Source organism: Solanum verrucosum, unplaced genomic scaffold (genome assembly GCF_900185275.1).
Source record: "Solanum verrucosum unplaced genomic scaffold, falcon-dt-bn FXZP01000142.1, whole genome shotgun sequence".
NCBI lineage: Eukaryota > Viridiplantae > Streptophyta > Magnoliopsida > Solanales > Solanaceae > Solanum > Solanum verrucosum.
In genome coordinates, this window is record NW_026020259.1 from 1,141,125 (window position 1) to 1,161,646 (window position 20,522).

General features: G+C 34.2%; 2 protein-coding genes across 7 annotated transcripts in view; one reads left to right on the plus strand and one right to left on the minus strand.

The window, feature by feature from the left end:
- Window positions 1-20,522, plus strand: part of LOC125833413 (60S ribosomal protein L23a) — a 106,557-nt gene extending 86,035 nt beyond the window's left edge. Inside the window, exons 1-4 of one of the 2 annotated variants that reach the window (XM_049512559.1) lie at window positions 18,429-18,507; window positions 18,596-18,655; window positions 19,714-20,077; window positions 20,282-20,522. In XM_049512559.1, the coding sequence (XP_049368516.1) occupies window positions 18,643-18,655; window positions 19,714-20,077; window positions 20,282-20,366 (462 nt within the window). In that variant the 5' untranslated portion in view covers window positions 18,429-18,507; window positions 18,596-18,642 and the 3' untranslated portion in view covers window positions 20,367-20,522. Of the gene's footprint in view, window positions 1-18,428; window positions 18,508-18,595; window positions 18,656-19,713; window positions 20,078-20,281 lie in introns of those variants that run through there. The other variant, XM_049512560.1, reaches the window with a different exon arrangement.
- Window positions 5,709-15,270, minus strand: LOC125833402 (serine/threonine-protein kinase AFC1). Of its 5 annotated transcripts, none has more exons than XM_049512542.1 (12): window positions 13,378-13,545; window positions 12,082-12,108; window positions 11,374-11,527; window positions 11,242-11,290; window positions 11,023-11,137; window positions 10,716-10,807; window positions 8,924-9,080; window positions 8,779-8,843; window positions 7,361-7,458; window positions 7,169-7,274; window positions 6,340-6,494; window positions 5,709-5,957 (listed from the first exon to the last, which is right to left on the minus strand). In XM_049512542.1, the coding sequence occupies exons 1-12, from the start codon at window positions 13,499-13,501 to the stop codon at window positions 5,936-5,938; spliced, it is 1,164 nt and encodes a 387-aa protein (XP_049368499.1). In that variant the 5' UTR covers window positions 13,502-13,545; the 3' UTR covers window positions 5,709-5,935. The 5 variants fall into 5 exon arrangements, with proteins under 5 accessions (XP_049368499.1, XP_049368500.1, XP_049368501.1 ...); XM_049512543.1 differs by lacking the exon at window positions 13,378-13,545 and adding an exon at window positions 12,514-12,615; XM_049512546.1 differs by lacking the exon at window positions 5,709-5,957 and adding an exon at window positions 15,099-15,270 and having other exon boundaries at window positions 6,251-6,494; window positions 13,378-13,549.

The following is a 20,522-nucleotide window of genomic DNA, read 5'->3' on the forward strand; positions in this document are numbered from 1 at the left end:
TTTGAATTGGATCGATTTGCTGGAGTTTCTGGAATTTCTGGAAGAAGAAGACACGCAGGGGGTCGGGTTCTCTTTTGGTATCATTGCATGTATTGTATTGTTGGGTATGTTTGAGAGAATGTATTATTTTGGAATTGTTGCATGTTATTTGGGGCGGTTGGAATTGGGGAAAATTGAGAATGGACTGCTGGATTTGTGTTGGGCAGATGGGTCGACTGAATCGGTCCAATTTTGGTCGAAAAATTGAATTAAGGTGAGGTTAAAATTGGCTAGAATTGTAATATAAAATGACTAAATGGATTGCAATTATAGCCATATAAAATTTAAAACATTGCCGAATTGAGTTAATTTAGTGTATCCGGCTAGAATTAAAATACGATGAATTAAGATTAATTAATTAACGAGCTTCATAATCTTAACAAAATAAAATAATTAGTTAATTATTTCAGAAAATATAAACTATTATATAACTAAACTAATGAACCAAATATTTAAGTAAAACTAAAATCTTTTTGAGATGATTTTCGAATATTTATAAAATGTACTAATTATATAAAAAACACATATATTATTCAAAAATTATAAAAAGGGAAAAGGGACAAATATACCCCCGAACTTTCGAAAATGGTATGTCAATACCCTCCGTCATACTTTTCGTTCATGAGTGCCCTCGCCGTCCAATAACTAGTGCACATTTGCCCCTCTCACTAACGGAAGACTCATTTTGTACACGTGGCGCAATCCTACAATTCAACCCGAATTGACCAAATATTTAACTCAAATTTCAATTACCCGTTTAACCCGCCCCATTACCCATTTAACCCACCGATACACCCATTACCCACATTGGAATTTGATGTTCATGTTCGAGAACCCTACGTAGAAATCTCAAACATGTGTTGAAATCTGAATTTGAATCGAGTTTTTGGGATTCTGGAATTGAAGATTTGAATTTGCTTTTTGATTTTAGCTTAAGAAGAATAAGATTCCAGAAACTTTGTTTCCAATTTAGGTAAGAAACATAAGTTGTATTACCTCAGAATCCCATTTTCCTTTCATGGCTTTTGTTTTTTTCTTTGCAGAAATTAAAGATAATTTCGAGGCTTATTGCATAATTTGATTGGAATTTTTCAGGTTGAAGTTTGATGTTCATGTTTGAGAATCCTCAATGTGTTGAATTCTGAATCTGTATCAGTGTTTTTGGAATTGTGGGGTTGAACAATGTTCAGATTTGAATGAAAATTGTATTTTACAACAGAGATTTCTAAAATAAAAAACTTTTTTCGTTCTTAATTGGAACTTAAAAATGTAATTCATTTCAGAACCTTCTAGATTCAGATCTAGTTTGAATTTTCAGAGGATGATCTAATTCAAATAGAAGGCCATTTATTTCCGAATTGATTTCTTTTATTGACAACTTAAGGAGGTAAAAGAGGGCTAAAAAATCTTCAACACTCATGTCCATATCAAACACAATATTCTTCCCAATATGCTTGCCTCCAAAGTTCTATTTGTCAAATAATTTTTTATAATAAGAAAATATTGCTTAGAAAGTTTAAATCCATTGTTTTCTCTTTTGTTTAAATCTTCAAGTAGATGATTGAAAGAGTACTTGGAAAGATGAAAGAAGAAGAAGGGGGGGGGGGGGGGGGGGGGGGGGGGGGGGGGATGGCAACGACGGCGGCAACCTTACGAGTTGTAAACAGTATCAAAAAAAAAATTCACCTTATTATTATTGTAAACAGTATCAAAAAATATTCTACATCAAGTTTGTATTGGAAAATACAACAAATGGCCTTTTGTTTCTTCAGACATTTGACCTAATGTCTTCAAATAATCATCCAACTCCTCTTTGTAGGTGCTCCATGCACACCATCACAATACATTACACATCAGTTTAGATTTCTTATCTTTTTTCTCCATTGGTGGCCTCTATGTGTCTCACACAATATCTATACAAAGCATTAGGTAAAACATTGTTTATAAGTCATAAATATATGCATGACAAACGAAAGTACATAAGATAATGATATATAGATATACAATGACAGCAACACATAAAGATACATAAGATAAAGATACATAAGTAAGAATGAATAAATCTGTGAGATTTGCCTTTTGTATATCAGAGATAAATGTAATTACATCTCATTGAGTCCTGACCAACAACACACATCAGTTGACCTTAAACTTTACCCTTCAAAAATGTACCATCAAGGCCAATGAAAGGTCTCAACCCATTCTTAAAACCATTCTTCATTGCTTCAAAACAAATGTACATTCTCAAAAATTTCCTTTTTCCATCTAATAATGCATCTCTTGAAACCTTAAGGACAACATCACTTCATGCATTACTCTTTTAAAGTATTTGCATACCCAACAAGCTCTTTTATAATCATCACAAAAACTGCCTTCATATTCTTCAAAATCATTTTTTTAGCTTTCTTACAATTTTCAAAATGAGCATTAATGTTGAAAGTAGTTTGAGATCAACTCTCATTTCCTTTATCTTGTATTTGAAATTAGCCTGCAACTTCTCCTTAAAGTAGAAAGCAATTGCAGTTGCACTAACCTTGTAGTTACCACATGAAACATCACATTTATGCTCTCCTTTCAATGTTTTCATACTAACACCAGGAGAATGCTTTTCACCAAAAATTAGGCATACAAAGTTGCATTCTTCTTTGCAAACAACCCTAAACCTTTTTGAGTCAATTTTTTTAATAGTTAAATTATAGTCATTTGCCCATGCATGTAAACTAATGTATCTCCTAGCTTCAGCAATATCCTAAATGTCATTGACCTGTGTAAATTCTTGTAATCACACAAGCTACAATCAATTATCCTCTTTCTTTCTTGTGCAAGAACCTCCAATTCTTCAGAATTATTAGTGGAAGTATCACTGTCATTATCAGTACCATTAACAACAGTAAAATCAGTAGCTACTTCATCAATCACTACCACACTCTCTTTCATTTTGGTTATTTTCTCAACATCAACATCTAACTCACTATCCTCAACAACAAATAAGTTAATAACATCAAATCTTTCATTAACAAAGGATAATAATGTCCTAATCCCCTCATCATCTACTATTTCATAGTATTTTTCAGTAGATATACAATTAATTGTTGCACAACCACATATCCTAATTTATCATTGTATTCATTAGTAATATCTATAAAAGATAAGAGATCAGAATCATAACCTCTCATTTGTGAACAAGTTTTCTCTTATAAAGTAACTTAGGCTCTCTTATCCATTCATCATAGTGAAATACAGATCAACCAAAGCCATTTTAGGTAAACTGAGGCACACAAAAAAACATTAACAACTTTCAAAACTAAACCACTTTACAAAAGCAATAATGAGACAGAAAGATTAACTAAACATTAACTAAAAAAAGGTTAAAGAAAGAGTAAAAAAACAAATAAAAAGGCACACAAAGACAACAAACAAATTAAAAACTATAATATTTCAACAAACAAACGAGGCACCACATTCAATCATGAATAAAATATTAGGACCACAAATCTCCAAAATCTAAACCTCCTCCTCCAAAATCATACAATACCCTAAAACCTACCCGCAAACCCTAACTCGTAAGAAAGCAAACCAATAACTCAGAAAGTTAAATAAAACTTTAAGTCTTTAACCCACAAGCCCTAACTCATAAATCAATAACTAAACTAACAGATCGCAAGATTTTATCGATAAAAGGCAAATCAATAACTCAGAAATTTGAATAAAACCTTAACCCACAAACCCTAACTCGTAAATCAACAACTAAACTAATAGATCGTAAAATTTTATCGGTAAAAAGGCAAATCAATAACTGAAAAATTTGAATAAAATCTTAACCCACAAATCTTAACTCGTAAATCAACAACTAAACTAACAAATCGTAAAATTTTATTGATAAAAAGGCAAACCAATAACTCAGAAATTAGTATAAAAGCTTTACTCACAAACCCTAACTCGTAAATCAACAACTAAACCTTATAGAAAGACAATAATCAGAGAAGGTTAAATTTGATACCTTAATAACGTCTAGTAGAAATTCTGATGGAGAAAAGAGCTAAAATGTCCCCAATTTCATTGTTCTTCGACTTAGGTTAGGTTCGTGAGTTTATCCTTTGAGAGAGAGAATAGGTAAATGGGAATGAGTAAAAGGGGTAAATGGGAATGGGTAAAACGGGAATGAGTTATACATTAGAGGGGTCGGGGCATTGGGTTTAAAATGGGGAATGAGTCGTTTTTAAAAATTCGGGTTAATTTAAGTCAATTTGGGAATTTCCATCAACATAGGGGCACAAATAATAAAATTAGTAACGACAGGGGTAAGAATAACTTCGTTTTAACAATAAAGGCATAGTTAACTAATAAATCAAAGTTGAGCGATATTTTTTACCCTTTTCCCTTTTTTTTTTATAATAGATCAGAATACAAAATCATTTTTAAAAAAAACGGTAAATAGCATGTTGCATGTAATCAAACTGCACATACGATCATACCTTCCAAATGCCTTTAGGGTTATATATCAAACACAAGTAAATAGATAAGAAACAAACTAATTTTCCTAAAAAACATTTTCATTCATACTAAGCACACCCTTAATCTTTCTACCAACAAAACAAAGTTGGGTGAAATTTGAATTCCTCCGATGTTGTAAAATCTGAATTACAGATCTAAAAATCTTGACCAACACAAAGTAGAGTTCACAGTTTCTTTGTGTGTGTTGTGATTAGTAATACGCGCATCTCTATGTATTCACCGGTTATTTGCTACATCCTACCAACACAAAATAATATGATCTGCCACCAAAACTTAAGAAAATGAAAAATTCAACATGTAATGGCTTGGTGATTGATGTAAAGGAGGCCATTATTCAACGCTTTTACAAAGAATATTATCATCAAGTTTTCTTAGAAAATATTTGCTTGCTCAATTACTACAATCAAAGAGAGCTATGAAGTATGAAACAATCACTCAAAACTTACCTCCAGATGCATTGTGCAAGAGGGTAATATTTCTATCCAGGAAATTGTAGCATTGGCAAAACCAGCTAAGTAGCTCTCGGTTCAGCCCAAGACAGTGGGTTAGTTCCAGAAATGTGAATTTTAACTAAAAGTGCATCAAAGAAACAGCATATGAACCCATAGCATTAGAGATAAGTATGAGATCCGGATAGTGAAATATGTTGCGATGAGTCTCAAAAGCTACATTCATTTTAGTAGCTCCAACCATTAGTAGATAACGAGATGTTCAAATCCTGGATCAGTCACTATCAATAAGCCTTGACCAGCCCCTATAACTCAACACACATGTAAAGTCGACCTGCCGACCTACTGTCCCCCAAGAAACAAGATTCTCAAGCCATTCAGATCAAGAAATCAAAAAGAAACACATAAACCATGAAGACTCCCAGAGACTGTAAAAGAGGATATTAAGGCAATGTGGGAAAGGGTAGTTTCTTTTTTAAAGAAACGTACATTTATAAGGAATAGAAAGTCTACTCTTCCCATAGTGTGCACAGCCGTAGACACTGATTCGTTTTCAAAACTCAAGGGAAGGGATGGCAGACTTTAAGAGATTGATGCAACAAAAGGAAGAAAGCAATTGAACAAGCTGTAAGCTGACAGATAAATACATGGTTATTCAACTATGTAATTTTATTGATGTGAATCTATTTAAAGCAGTCAAAAGAAATGTAAGTTGGAGCATTCCCAATGGATTACGTAACTCCGGAAAGTAAAAACTCCACCTTCTGTTGCACATCAATCACTTTAAGATGCAACATCTACATAATTTCTGCACAGTTGGTCCAACTACTCACCGGTATTTAACAAGAAAATAGTACTTTATAGATCTGGAAAGCAAAACAGCACCTTCTTGTCCACTTTCAAACACTTCTGCAATCCAACATCTACTAAATTCATAACAGCACTCCTGCCCACCTACTCACCACTTACGAGTGTTGAGCAATATTTCACCACTGTCTAAATGATCCACCAACATTAATTTCATATTAACGCCACAGAAGAGCCAAAAACCCAAGAATGTAATAGCTGAGAGACAGGATGATTAGTGCACTAACAAGTGAAAAATAAAAGTTACAAGAGAAGCAACACAACACAAGGACAGGCATACTGGAAATATCATGTGTGAATCCCTTACTTGATCTTCTATCTTCTTCCTTTTGGGGGCTTTGTTTGGGGATGGGGGGTTTGGGGGGAGGGGGAGGGGGGAGTAGAGAGAGAAGAGGATATTTCATTATAAGGGCTCATTCACACATATTTTTAACTGAAACACACGTGAAAATAAAAGGTTGTCAATTACATTGGATAACCACACCTTCTCAGGTCTCTACTGAAGAAGGGGTGCCGTAATGCTTCTCTAGCTTTCAGCCGTTCTGTTGGGTCATAACAAAGCAGCCCTTGCAAAAGATCTATGAGATCTCCAGCAGAGTGATCCACATGCTGCATTATCAGGTTCTGAAATATGATAGAAATAACATTAAAGCTAATAAAAGCAATTCCATAAATGGAAAGAGATTTAAAGAAAAAAAAAGTATAAATGCTCCAAACCACTCAGAGATCAATTATCTGTGGCAAATTTGACTACATACTCAGATATACAATGAACAAACTCTGAAGGATATAAACTAATGGACCAGTACCGTTAACAAACTACAATATCCAATCATGCATTTCTTTTAGTCAAACTATTCAACAATGTACAGGGAGTTGGGAAGCTTCTTGTTACAAAGATATCACTAATACAACCCCAAAATTCACTATTTCCCTTGGAGAACAGGAGAAGACTAATTAAACAATCATACAAAAGGCTGAGAGTGAGAAAGAAAACAATAGAAAAGATGAAAAAGTAACGTTCACAGCATTCCTACTATATCTTTTCAAACTAACAACTCAAAAATAAAAGCAAATATATTTGTCGATGCAGTTGCTAGATGCTAGGGAAAACAAAAAAGAAAGAAGAAAAGATATAAAGGTGTGAGATACATCGTACATGCTAAGCAAAATTCACACATCTGCACTAGTGCTCCTTGAAAAGGTTTAACACTCGCAACAAGGCCTCATGAAAATTCTCACCGGATTAAAAGCAAAAATATTTGCACCACAGGATATAGCTTAGATTCAGGAATTACCGGGAGACGAGGCAATTTCCAGACGGCCCTCATACTTTCACTTGAAGTTGCACGTTCTGGCCAATCCAACCTTGCACCACTTCTAAAGTATTTCTCAGCACGGCGGCTACAAAAAGTGAGGCAAATAAAGCATGTCCTATTTGATGAAATAACATAAACTACAAATAAAATCAAAAGCAACAAAAATCTTACTCAGCTCTTACAGCCATGTGCTGAGGAAGAGGCCCTAGCACCTTTTCCATCATCGCAAGATGCTCCAAGTTCTCATGTGTTTGAAAAAGAGCCTCACCCTATATATGCATTTTTTTGGGTGGGTGGGTGGGGTGGGGTGGGGTGGGGGTTAGTCAAAGTCAGAAAATCAAATGTAACAGAGTAATCATATCAGAGCCCCGGGTAAAGTGCAAACTTTTGGAAGCAAAACCACAAGTAAATATAAATAGCTTACGGAGCAACAAACAGAAGTGTGGACTCCATGGCAAGAATGTATGGCAAAGGAAAAGATATTAGACCTAGATTAGACCCAAATCACTGGAATAATGCGACTCCGAGGAGAAGGATTTAACTAGTCAGCTGACATGTGAAACAAGAATCCTTTTTTATAAGGAGAAACAAGAGTCCATTTCAAGTATTATTGTCGTCACACCTAATCTTTCTTAAATAATTTATTACATTTTCAAACAAGGGTGCTCATTATATTCATGCAGTTAGCCCTAAACTCCTTTTTTGAGAATTGGTAACATAGTTAGCCCTAAACTCTTCTTAAATATTAATAGGAAAAGGAAGATAACCAATCCATTTAAACGTTAAAACCACATGACAGATAAAAGAATATTTTTTCCAATGTCCTAACCGAAGGTCTGAACCATTTCTAGAAAGCACCTGCGCATCACTGAATCATGACCATCTTCTCAAACCAAAAAGTTGAGCCTATTGATTTAACTATAGATTTGTTGGGTACCCATTGTATTCAACAGGTCAAGGGTAGTTCCAAGGAATCATCATGAAACTGTGCCATAACATTTTACTCCATACCTCATTGGGTATTCATAAACGCTAAATAATCACCTCGGTCTGGGGTTTTTAGGTGTATAATGGACAAAATAGCATCAGGAGCTAATGTTGCATATTGTCTTGCCACTTAAAACGATTAGGCCAGATCAGAGGGCATAAAAGTCCCTAGCTTCAATCTTTGTGTAACTAAGTTTGATTGTAGTGAGTGAAGAAGTTCATATATATATCCTAGCAGCCAGATCAATCATTTCTTCTTCATGACAGAATAGTTAGTCTTGGGCTAGCAGAAAATCAAAGTTTATCAGAAGCCTGGTCTAAAATTAATGAAAAATTAGCATTTTTATGATTACATCGGCAATAATCCAGCAAAAGGAGGATTATTCAAAGCAGGCTCAATGGATGACAGGGATGGAATAGCATAAGCAAATAAAAAAAACTAAGCCTCAGTCCCAAGCTAGTTGAGGTGGCTGTGATCCTCAATATCATAGATTCTCTACTTGGGAGTAAAAAGAAAAAAGAAAACAAGAAAATCATAATGACAAAAAAGATAAATAACAAACAAGGATGTAAAACCATACACATAATTAACTCTCACTTACAGAGCAAAGCTCAACAAGTATGCAACCTACACTCCACATATCACAGGGATAGTTCCATCCAAGACCTATAAAAACAGCATAAGACAAACTAAAAGACTGACAAGATGCAACTAAAAGATGAAAATCTGAGAGATAGAGTAACTACCTAAGATAACCTCCGGAGCACGGTAATGACGTGTAGACACCACATAAGTATGATCCTGATGTTCAAATGTTGTACTGCCGAAGTCAATGAGCTTAATAGAACTTGACTTTGGCACATTCTTGAAGTAGGAACCATCTTTTGCAGGTCGCAGCAGAAACTTCATAGCGGGCAAGAAGGGGAAAAAGACATCAGTAGTAAAGACTTTTCAAGTTGCAGAAAGAGGAGAAATCAGAAAACAATCACAACCTACATGATATGCCATTTCAGAAACAAGGGAAGTGCTATTAATTTCCCATAAAGATGGTAGTAATAGGAACATACTAACGTTATACATATTTAATGAAGCGCCAATGTTATACATTCTCTGTGCAAGATTCTGGTTTCTACTTCCTAACCAACCAAGTAGATGGAACCATTGGTGAGTTTTACAGAACATACAAATGCAGTTCATATGAAAATATTGAGCAGAAGGACAGAAGAATTAAAAGAAACTTGCTCGATCTCCTGTTTCAGAGTTAAAACATGAAAATGACAAAGCAGAGAATAGTCTTCAATAAAGTATTCTACTTTCTTTTTCGGGTTATTCCAAAAGAATAACACTATCTTACAAGATCAACATCTTCTCCATAATCTTTAATACTTTCAATTTCTCAAAAATGGTTAAAGGGAAGCCACTCCCATACACCCCATTTAACTCTCCATGCAGGTGCTCATAGCAAAACAAAAATGCAAATTGGAATGGGATACTAAGTTAATGGAGTCCATTTACCTCCTTACTTCATAATCTCATGATTTACTACTTTGACAATCTGGATTGATCAAGCTGATGCATAAAATATGTACTAAGTATTCATGTCATGAAACGTAGAGCATTAGATTACTGTTAAATCTGTTTAGACACTAAAACACAAAAAAGTCATAGAGATTTGATTATTTTTTAACCTTTCTTCTTATTATGTCATCCTAAATGGATGACTTAGTTTAACTAGGCTGAGTAGGCTTCAAATTTCAATAGGTTATCATTGTAGAAGATAAAATTAGAGTTAAGACCTTCAAAGAGCAAAGTAACAAATTGCCACATCAAAATGAAGACAATACGATTCAATATATTTTACAATAGGTGGAGTTCTTTAAGGCAAAATCTTGTATAACAAGAAATGGCTCTGTTTACTGAATACCAAAGGAGTCAGAAAAGTAGCACAGCCTTTGTGCTGATGATATATAAAAAATCTGGTACTTTATAAATAAGTAAAAAAGGATTGTAAAAAAAAAATAAGTAAAAAAGGAGCCAGAAAAGTAAGATCCTAGAGATGTATTAAAGTTAGTAGTGGAGATTTTTAGCATAATTACAAAATAGAAAACATGATCCAGTCTGAAGTGGAGAAAATCCATTGCTTAAATTTCTAGGGAACAGCCATCTATTTTGATAAAGTAAGCATTAGCTTTTATATGGTCCAGGAAAGAAACCATAGGTGCAAAATGCAGATAGACTGAACACTACCAAGACATCTCTCTCTCTCTATCCCTTACAAGTGCCAATTGTATTGAGAGAGAGACTATAAAGCCAGAGAGTATAAGAAGAAAATTCCAAGAGAACTTCAGTTTGTCCTGTCTACATTGATAGAAAGGCTAAAATCCTAATACACAGGTCGAACTTTAGCAAACCTAATTACACAAAAATCTAGTTGATTCTAATGATTTTTTTTTTGAAACTGGTAAATGTTAGTTGATTCTAATGATTACTATGCTATTGAAAAGCAATTTCAATAAGACATGCTATATGATGCATTACCTTGTAATCTGGAACTTTAATGTACTCCGATGAAACAAGGAGAATATTTTCTGGCTTCAGATCAGTGTGAATCAGTCGCAAATCATGCATAACTGCAACAAGAAATACGAATGAGCAAACTGCTAGAGTTTATGGACATCAATATTCCTAGAATAAATATTCACAAGCATATAAGTAGAGATGCTCCCTTGCTCCAATAGTAATCATATGTGCAACATAAAATCCAACTTAAAATGGTAACATGATCTGAGCCTCACAAAGCTTCTGAAAATTAACAGAAAAATGTGGTAAAGATTAGTTCACACACATGCTACAGACTCCAAAAGTTGTCTTCCGAACTCTCGGACAAGATCAATGGGAAATGAACGGTAGCTGTTTTTGCGAAGAAAATCGTATAAGCTTGGACCAAGCTTCTCAAAAACCTGTTAAGACCAATTAAATCCATCCTCAAGTTTTTACACCCAGAATATCATACAAGAAGGAGCTCAACTGCCCCTCCAAATCCAATCAAATAATAAGCACTTACAATACATATATGATTACGATAGTCAAACCAATTCCTTATTTGCACACAACTGCAAGAATAAAAGCAGTGGTACTAGAATCACTTCAATTTCGGCTGTAAGTAAAGTAACACAAAAGGAAGGATGATTTCTACCGTTTGCCACCAAGATCGTGCCTGACAAGTTTCTGTAGAACGTCTATCTCGATCATTGCTGCTTCTCGATATTTATGTATTGAGCGAACAACTTTAATTGCCACAAGTTCCTTTGTTTCATTGTCGAGGCATTCAAGGACCCGTCCAAAAGTTCCTGCAATTAGGTACCAAATAGATACAGCTGAATAAATGAACTAAAATATGTTCCACATGGTAAGTGCAAGATGTACACTATTAGAACTTAGAAGCTTCTCAAGAAGTAATTTATTATTCCTGTATCATTCGAGCATTCTGTCAATAGATACTACCAGAATTACCAACCTTGATACGCAAACACCTAGTCATGCTTCAGTTAATGCTTAGTGAAACTGAATAATAAAACACTAAGTAACATAGATCACAGGCCATTTCTTTTTTCAACCAAAATTTATCTGACTACACAGAAAAATAGCAGGAATAAATCAACAAAAATATATTTCTATTTAGTCAAGATATCAAGGGAAAAAACAATTTGGCAAAATGATCCTAAGCAGGCTTTGCCAAAAAGAAACAAAGGAATTATTCAAACATAATAAAGATTGCTTCAATAAATCAAAAGTACAATGACATTATATTTGTATAAAACCCAAGAAATACCCCCTAACCAAAACATAGAAAGGGAAAGGGGCGAAGCTTGAGGAAAGGAGAGAAGAGAGGGAAATAACTAACCTTCCCCCATCTTGCTAAGTATCCTATCTGCAAATACAGAAAGGAGTAGATTAGGGAAGAGAAGCAAATTTTACAAACATAAAACTTTACAGGATAATCATGTTAGTGCAGTTGCATGTAATCATCCCGCTAACTGTAGATTTCAGTACAGTATGCCAAATTTTTTTAATTTTTTTTTTGAGATAAGACAGTATGCCAAATCTAGGTTAAGGTGACAACTGTGAAAAGAAATTGTGTCATCCTGTATTTACTCTGATACAAAAGCATTGTTGACATGATGATACTTGGAAAAAATGTCCAAAAACACAGGGATATAATCCTCAAACGGATAGTCGATTAGTTTTCATGGGACTATGTAACTATGCCCTTAAGTATACTTGTATCTCAGTTGTGGATAAGGCGCATCATGCAAGCAATGGAAATAATGATGACCTCAATCCTTCATCATTTTGGACTAGAGCATATTCGATACAATATCACAAGGGAACAAAACAAGGTCCCACATGCATGCCGAGAAAGCGCAAGAATTCTCCCTCTGCCAGAACAGAAATTGGGGATGATTTTTTAATCAGAAAAAATGAAAAAATTACAACAACCAGTTGGTACCTTATATCCTTGTCCGAGACTAGTTCAGCTTTGCTAGATGACTAGATCAAATCAGAGTTTGCAGCATTATAACTAACATTTACATGTAAGAGCAAAATCTCCTTTCTCTTACGACACTTAAATATGGACATCTAGAATATTGTACTACTTGAAATACTGCGAGCTAGTGCAATTTGTCAGGTATTAGAATCAAGTTGAAAAATACATTTTACATGCTAAGATTCTAAATCTTTTTTTAATAACCAAAAAATCATAGAGGGGAAGTGGCGCACGGTTCGGAACTCGGTAGATAATGGAGACGCCCCTCTATTATTCTTCTCCACCTAAATACCAGGCTTTTATTAGTGGTAGGGTTCTAACCCCCGATGTACTAACCAACACATCACAAGTTGTGCTCTTACCACTAGACACTAGACCAAAGCCCGGATCCTAAAATTCTAAAATTCTAATTTGATAGAAGGGAAAGTGAGAATGTAGATCTTAGGTACGAATAGTAAAAATCTAAAGGTGCAACTTCTAATATAAATTATAAAAAACCTTTTTTATTGTTTATAAATAATAGGAAGGCCTCTTCAAAATGGAAAGACAAAATCACTTGCTCGAACATAATAATTAAAAATCCTGGTACACTTGCAATGTGGAGTTACGAATAGAAATAAAATAATTTATGAGAACAAAAAAACAACTTACAACGACGAGTTAAGTTCTCCCCAATGAAAAACACATAGTGGCCATCTTTATCATCCGGTCTCTGAGGAGGGGATCCATTATGAGGGATCCCTTTGTAATATATTGAAGAATAAGCATAATTCATCCCTGCTCCATTTCTGAACTCTTGCCCGCAGTATATTGTTGGAAGAACCTAAATTTTGATGACAGTATTATATTCAATTTCTTTCCAATGCCATTTTCTCAGAATGACATAATTCAGAGATTTCACTTATAGCATATCAAATACTACCACATGTTTATTTACTGATTTTGGACTACATCATGATTTGCAACAGTATGTCTGTAGCATATCAAACCTTACTCCTATGTGTGATCATAGGAAATGAAACGAGCATGATATTTAACACTCGGGCAAACAGAAAGGCACAAAATTGACATTCCAAATGGTATCTCCCTAGCACTTACCCTTGACAGATAAGAGCTTAGTGTTACTAAATGCTCAATGAGAAACACGAACATACTACCTCGAATGCTTGATAAGATATATGAATATAATGGCTGCATCCTATCCCAGAATATTGAGATTTGCTAATTGATACACTCATCAAAAGACAAATTTAAGAAACTCATCAAAAAGAATTGCAAGTCGATAGAAGTGCCAAACTATTCAAACCAAAACACATCCCATGGAATTCTCTTACATTGTTAATTTGTGATTTAGCAATAGGATAAAAGCTACAACTGATTTCCAGAAAGTAACTACATATAACACATCTTCTAGGTCTCCTTATCTCAGTAGACTACCAGCCATTTTTCCGACACGTTCTTGTATACTTTGGTAACAAATTTTACAAAAGTTCCCATTTATAGCCTCCAAACTTTCCATTTATGTTTAACCTTCAAGTACACATGTTACCTCTGAATGCCTCAAGTTTGTCCAAAATGGAGATAACTCATAATGGACCATTCATTTCCAACTAGCATGTAAGGTCTTTTTGGCCATTCAGAACTTTTAACAAGCATATTCTACACATAGCATTTTCTTCTCAAACAGATGTTTCATGCATAACTACAAGCTTAATGAGCATTAAGTATCATCACTGTATCGTTTCCTGAATTTTATTTTCATAGACTTTTTCCCAAGGAGACTAATTTGCATTAAGTATCGTCACTGTATCACTTCCCTTGCTCCCATTAAAAAAGTTTAACTTTGAAAGCAATTTTAGTTCAAAATCTAAGTCACTCAAGTCCCGTGTTTTTTTTTGGATTAGGCTACTCGAGGACTATAATTTAGCACACTTTTAATAGCAAGAATGAACTGCCTTGCTAAACCACCTACACCTTTTCATAAGAAGGCACACTCCAACTTCATGCTTCTACACCTAAGATGGCTTTTATAAACATTCTTCTTTCAAAAGTACCCCTCCAACTTCCTTATGATCCCTCCTCCTTTTTTTTTAATTGGGGGTAAGGGAAGAAAGGCCATTACAAGGTGGGGAATTGTACATCACACTCAACCAACTAAGCTACTAAGATTTTCCACTTAATTATGATTCTCACATTACAATTTTCATATCGTGCTCAAAACAAATAAACTCTTGAATTCACATGCAATAGCAATTATGTTGCCATAAACAAACTTCAAAAATGCACTAATTCATATGTTGACAGAAACAAACTTCACAAGTAAATAAAATATCAGCACAAACTAATACTACTACTATTTTTCAATCAAAAACCTTTAGAATTGGTGGAATTGGAGGCCCTACGTCCCATGTCAAACGAGGCCGTTTCCGAGGTCGCTTATCTATATTTCTCCGTGGAAACTCCATTAATGCTTGAATCTCCATAATTGTTATCTGTATAGTAATCAGCAGCAAGAATTGAATCGAAAATTTGATGGATTTTCTGCGAAATAATCGGGTCGAAACCCTATGGATTCTGCATATCTGAGAAATGAGATGAGAGAGAAAGAGGGCTAACCCTGGTTAGTTAGTTCATCATTCACCTTAGTTAGAGATAAATGGGCTTCCGGGTTTTCTTAGTTGCCCCGAATTGCCTAAAACCCATTGTTTGGATTTTTTTAAAAATATTGGCTATCGACACCAAAATTTGTTTACCTAAACTTCTATGTCAAAATGCATCAAGTTTAACTAAAATTTATGATATAAAATTTGAAGTTTGGTCTTTATCAAACTAATAACTTTTAGTAGTATCTAAGTTAAGTCATGTCAAGGTCAAACAATTTCAGTTAAAATGTTTTAATTTTAATTTTGTCAAGTTTAGAATTTTTGTGAATTTTTTTTTAAGTTGGTCTTGGCAAGTCATATCAGTCTTACACAATTTCAGTTAAAATATTTAAATTTTGATCTTATCAAAACTAACAACTTTTGTGAAAAATGATTGAAGTTTGTTTTGACAAGTCATATCAAACTACTAATGAAAAAAATTGATGTTCAATTTTCACAAATCTAATGTCCATTTTCTACATGTAAATAAAATGTATTATTTATGATTCAAAATGGGTTATTTTCTTTCTTTGCATTTTAGAAATGTGATTTTCATGGTTGTTTCATTTCATCTTTATGGGTGTTGTTACATTTGCATTTTGATTAGTAATATCATCGTTACTTTACTATTACTAATGTGTAGAAGACTGTACAAGCACACATGTGTTCGTCAATATGTGTGCTCATAGGAATTAAATCTTAATTGAGGATATTTTTGTCATCTTACGTGAAATGTTGTGCATTTTTTTTTCAAATCATATCTTACGTGTCACAACCTAAAGGGCTTAGGTGTCAGTGCAACTTATGCACTATAACTTCCATTCCATTTTTAAAATAATGTAGAAAAAGTTTCTTTTATAATAAATAAAATATATAATAATTTTATTTATTTGTTTGATTATGATTTGACACAGAGTTTAAGAAAATAAAATAAGTATAACTAGATAACATGATAAACTACAAATCACAATATAGAAGACTCTAGAAGTAGACACCTCTTCTTCAATGTATACACATGAGTTATTTATGTAATTTTCATACTTTCTCTATTTTAATTTATTTTAACTTATTTTCTTTAGTTTGTTGTATATTTGAAAATAACGTAAAAGAAATACTATAAATCATGATAATTAACAACTTAGAAATATTTAATAAACATAAATTAATTGAATGACTCTCAAAATTCTATTGGTGCAACATAAATTGGTAAAGAAGTAACATATATCATTTAAAAATTATCAAGGATAGCACCGGGACCCTTAGTCCCTCTTTTACCATACTACAACCCGATTTGAGACTCTACCATTCACAATTCATTACACCACCAGATATCTCTAAATAACTTACAACATCGCAATTCCCACATAAAAGAACATAAAGTACAATCCACCAATCATTCCAAGAAATATGCCCAATTCCACATTATTAGTAATACGAGCAATTACACATATAAGACAAGTCAATGGTCCTCTCATGGGACTCAAGCCCAAACTGTTAGTGTACCGGTACGTGGTACCCGTTCCAAGTTAGCGCATCGGATCGTGACACATGTTCCAATATTTATGTCGGTACGTGGCAACCGATCCATGTTTATATCGGAACGTGGCAACCGATCCAAGTTAGTGTGTGGGACTGTAACACCCGATCCATTCATCAAGCCACAATCACAATCACAAAATATTCTCATAATCATACAATCAAGTCATGATTCATGACATTCGATTATTCATCTATCCTCATTTAAGATTAGTGTGATTAATAATGCAACATTCACATACATACATGTATCATAATGAAACAACAACAAACATATATCACACAACAAGAAATCACAACCACCACCTACCCTACTCACAACATATAGTCAAATACTCAAGTCTCTGACATGCATTGTTTTATGATCAATTTGGTAGGTTTGCTACTACTGTTGCGCTTTACTTATATGCACCTATATCATCTTGCCACCAGTCAACAACATAGGAATCACCACTATTTCCAAACCCTAACTCATCAATTAGGAATATGCACGTAATCAATCCCTTTTCGGTCCACAACAAGCCTAGGCATGAATTCTACCGTCAATTTCAACATACTACGCAGTGAATAACGAATTTAAAACTACTCAATTTAAATAAACCTAGCCTACTTGGACGCTAAGTATTCACAGAGGGATTGTAGATCAATTTATGGTTTTCAGGACGACGAGACGGTGATCTTGACCGAAAATCTGCAACCCATCAACCTCCTTACGCTATAAATCTCCTCATCCTTCTTTCCCAAGCCTTGAGCAGCACTTGGAGGATTTCTGAGGTGATTTACGTCTAAATTAGGTGTTTTTGGAAAAAAAAGAAAATAAGATTTCGCGTTATTTACATTCTGCCTCGCTTATTCCGCTCTGGCGGCTACTGACCCCGCTGTGACGCTGCTGCCCCAGCGGCATCTGGCCCGCCCTGGCAGGACAGTGGCTCCAGTATTTTTCTGAAGTTTTGTTTCTCCTAAATAACAACGGTTCGGGTCGTTACAGTCACGTAAATTAGGACATAAAGAGTAATATATTATTTGAAAATCATATAAAATTTGAATGACTTTCCAAATTTTAACCGTATCATATAAATTGGCACATAAAAAATAGCATGTATTGAGGTCATGCTAGCACAGGTTAACATGTCTTGTCATATGACAAGGAGGTAAAGAATGTATTACTCTCTCAAAACTAATTGAGAAATAAGAAAATATTTTCCTAATATTTCTTTTATTGGATATATAGTTTTCTCCTCCTTTTCCCCCCTCTTCTTTCTCATCACATATATCTTTTTTCTCTACTTATATTTCTAGCGTTTCAACTTCAACACAAACGTGATGTGGTTTAGCATTTTTTTTAAAATTTAAATATTATTTATTTATACCTTAGAATGACTATTTTTAAAAAATTATATTTTAAACTATAATTAAATTGTTTGTGGGCTGATTTTTATCAATTTTATGTGCTGTAAATGGTAATCTTTTATATGGGCTTTTCCTACAACTATAGTATGGGCCTCAAATATTTGTTGAAATTGGGCTGAGCCCTATTATAAATAAGACATATTGCTTCTCTCTGCAAAACCCTAATCGGCAGAAGCAGCTTCTTCTCTCTCAGGTACTCCCTCTGCAATTCTCAAACCCTAATTTCTACGTTCATCAGAACTTGAATCTTACACTTTTTGTGTAATTCATCTATTTTGTAGGTAAGCTGGTGTTTTTTTCCTAGGGTTTCAGAACTATACCTAACCAAATGGCTCCTAAAGGTATACTTCTAACTCTTTTGTTTATTATGTTGCTAGAAATGTGAAAAGTTGTTGTCTTTATGTGTGCAATAGTACAACTAGTTATTGGACTTAGCTCTAATCTGTGATGTTCTTTGGTGTTGGTAAAACAATTGAAAAAGATTTCAGTATTTTTGTTATTATTTATGGCGAAGGCATGAATTTATTGAGGATTCTTATTGTTTGCTGGGTGTGGTAGTAGTAGCTTAAGTGTTGTGAGGATTTCAGTATTCTATTTTTGTTGTTTTTGGTGTTCGGACGGATAATGGGGTTGAAATATTTTGTTGGATATTCTTATAGCATGATGTCCTTCTGCATTTTGTTCAGATTATTAGAAAACATGTTTTGAGTTATTGGTTTTAGTAACAAGTGGAGATTTGATGTTGTGACAAAAGGCTGATAGTTAGAGTGGAAGAGACTGTAGTAGGGGAATGTATGGTTGGTGCATTTCTGGAATTTATTGAAAATAGAATAATTTCTTGATTGTTGTTGTCTTTGTTTAATAGGTTAAATGAGTTATTTATTTGTGTAGCTATTGGAGCTGTAATATTTGCAAAAAGTGCCTGATTATATTGGAGCTTTGTATGATTGGTGCATCTTAGTAATTTCTTGACTAATAGGGAATTTGCCTTAATTGCCACTTGTCTATAGGTTCTGGAACATTGGTAAAAGAGAGACTACTATATGTAAGATAGTTATGCAATTTTGAGATTTTTTTTTTGGGTATGAGAAAGATATTCAACTATGGGATCACTAGGGTTGGGATAAGAATCAATATTCTGATTTGGAAGTTCTTCTTAGTTCTACCATCCTGCTACCTAGGGACATTGAGTCGTCCAGGAGGTAGTTCATGTAAGACTAGGATGAACAATGGTTAGAGGTGTACAGATAATCTTATAGGTTCTAAATATGCAAGGAGGGAAAAACAATTGTATTCCTTGCTCGTGTTGTTTTGAAGAGTGGATGTTGATTTATTTGCTCTGCCTTTTAGGCTTTTACTAATACAATCCTGATACTGGAATTTTAAACCTTACTTGCAGCTGATTCGACCAAAAAATCTGACCCTAAGGCTCAAGCCGTCAAGGCTGCCAAGGCTGTCAAGTCTGGATCAACCTTCAAGAAGAAGTCACAGAAGATAAGGACAAAAGTTACATTCCACCGTCCTAGGACTTTGAAGAAGGATAGAAGCCCTAAGTATCCTCGTGTTAGTGCACCTGGAAGGAACAAACTTGATCAGTATGCTATTCTAAAGTATCCTCTCACCACTGAGTCTGCAATGAAGAAGATTGAAGACAACAACACCCTTGTTTTCATTGTGGACATCAAAGCTGATAAGAAGAAGATCAAGGCTGCCGTGAAGAAGATGTATGACATTCAGACAAAGAAAATCAATACCTTGATCAGGTATGTTTCCTTCTGTGATGCTCTTCATTCCAGTATTGATGTAAAATGATAAATTTCAGATTGTTATCATGTATGTAACACTTGCATATAACAAAAATCTTTTGATACCTGCACAAAGACTAGTTCTTTCTACTGTATCTTTTACTGTTCTGCATATTAATGTCCAATCCTTGCTAAGCTATTTTTTTTGTGTTCCTTGTTCAGGCCTGATGGGACTAAGAAGGCATATGTGAGGTTGACTCCAGACTATGATGCTTTGGATGTGGCCAACAAAATTGGAATCATCTAAATTAGTTTCCTGTTTAGAATTTTGATGAGAACTTAGAATTTCATGAAACACTTTAATTGAAGTGCCTTGTGTTTTGAATTTTGAATTTTACTTTCCAGAGACGTGTTTTGTTCCATATTTTTGTTATAAGAGAATTCAACCTTATGCTCCTAGTTA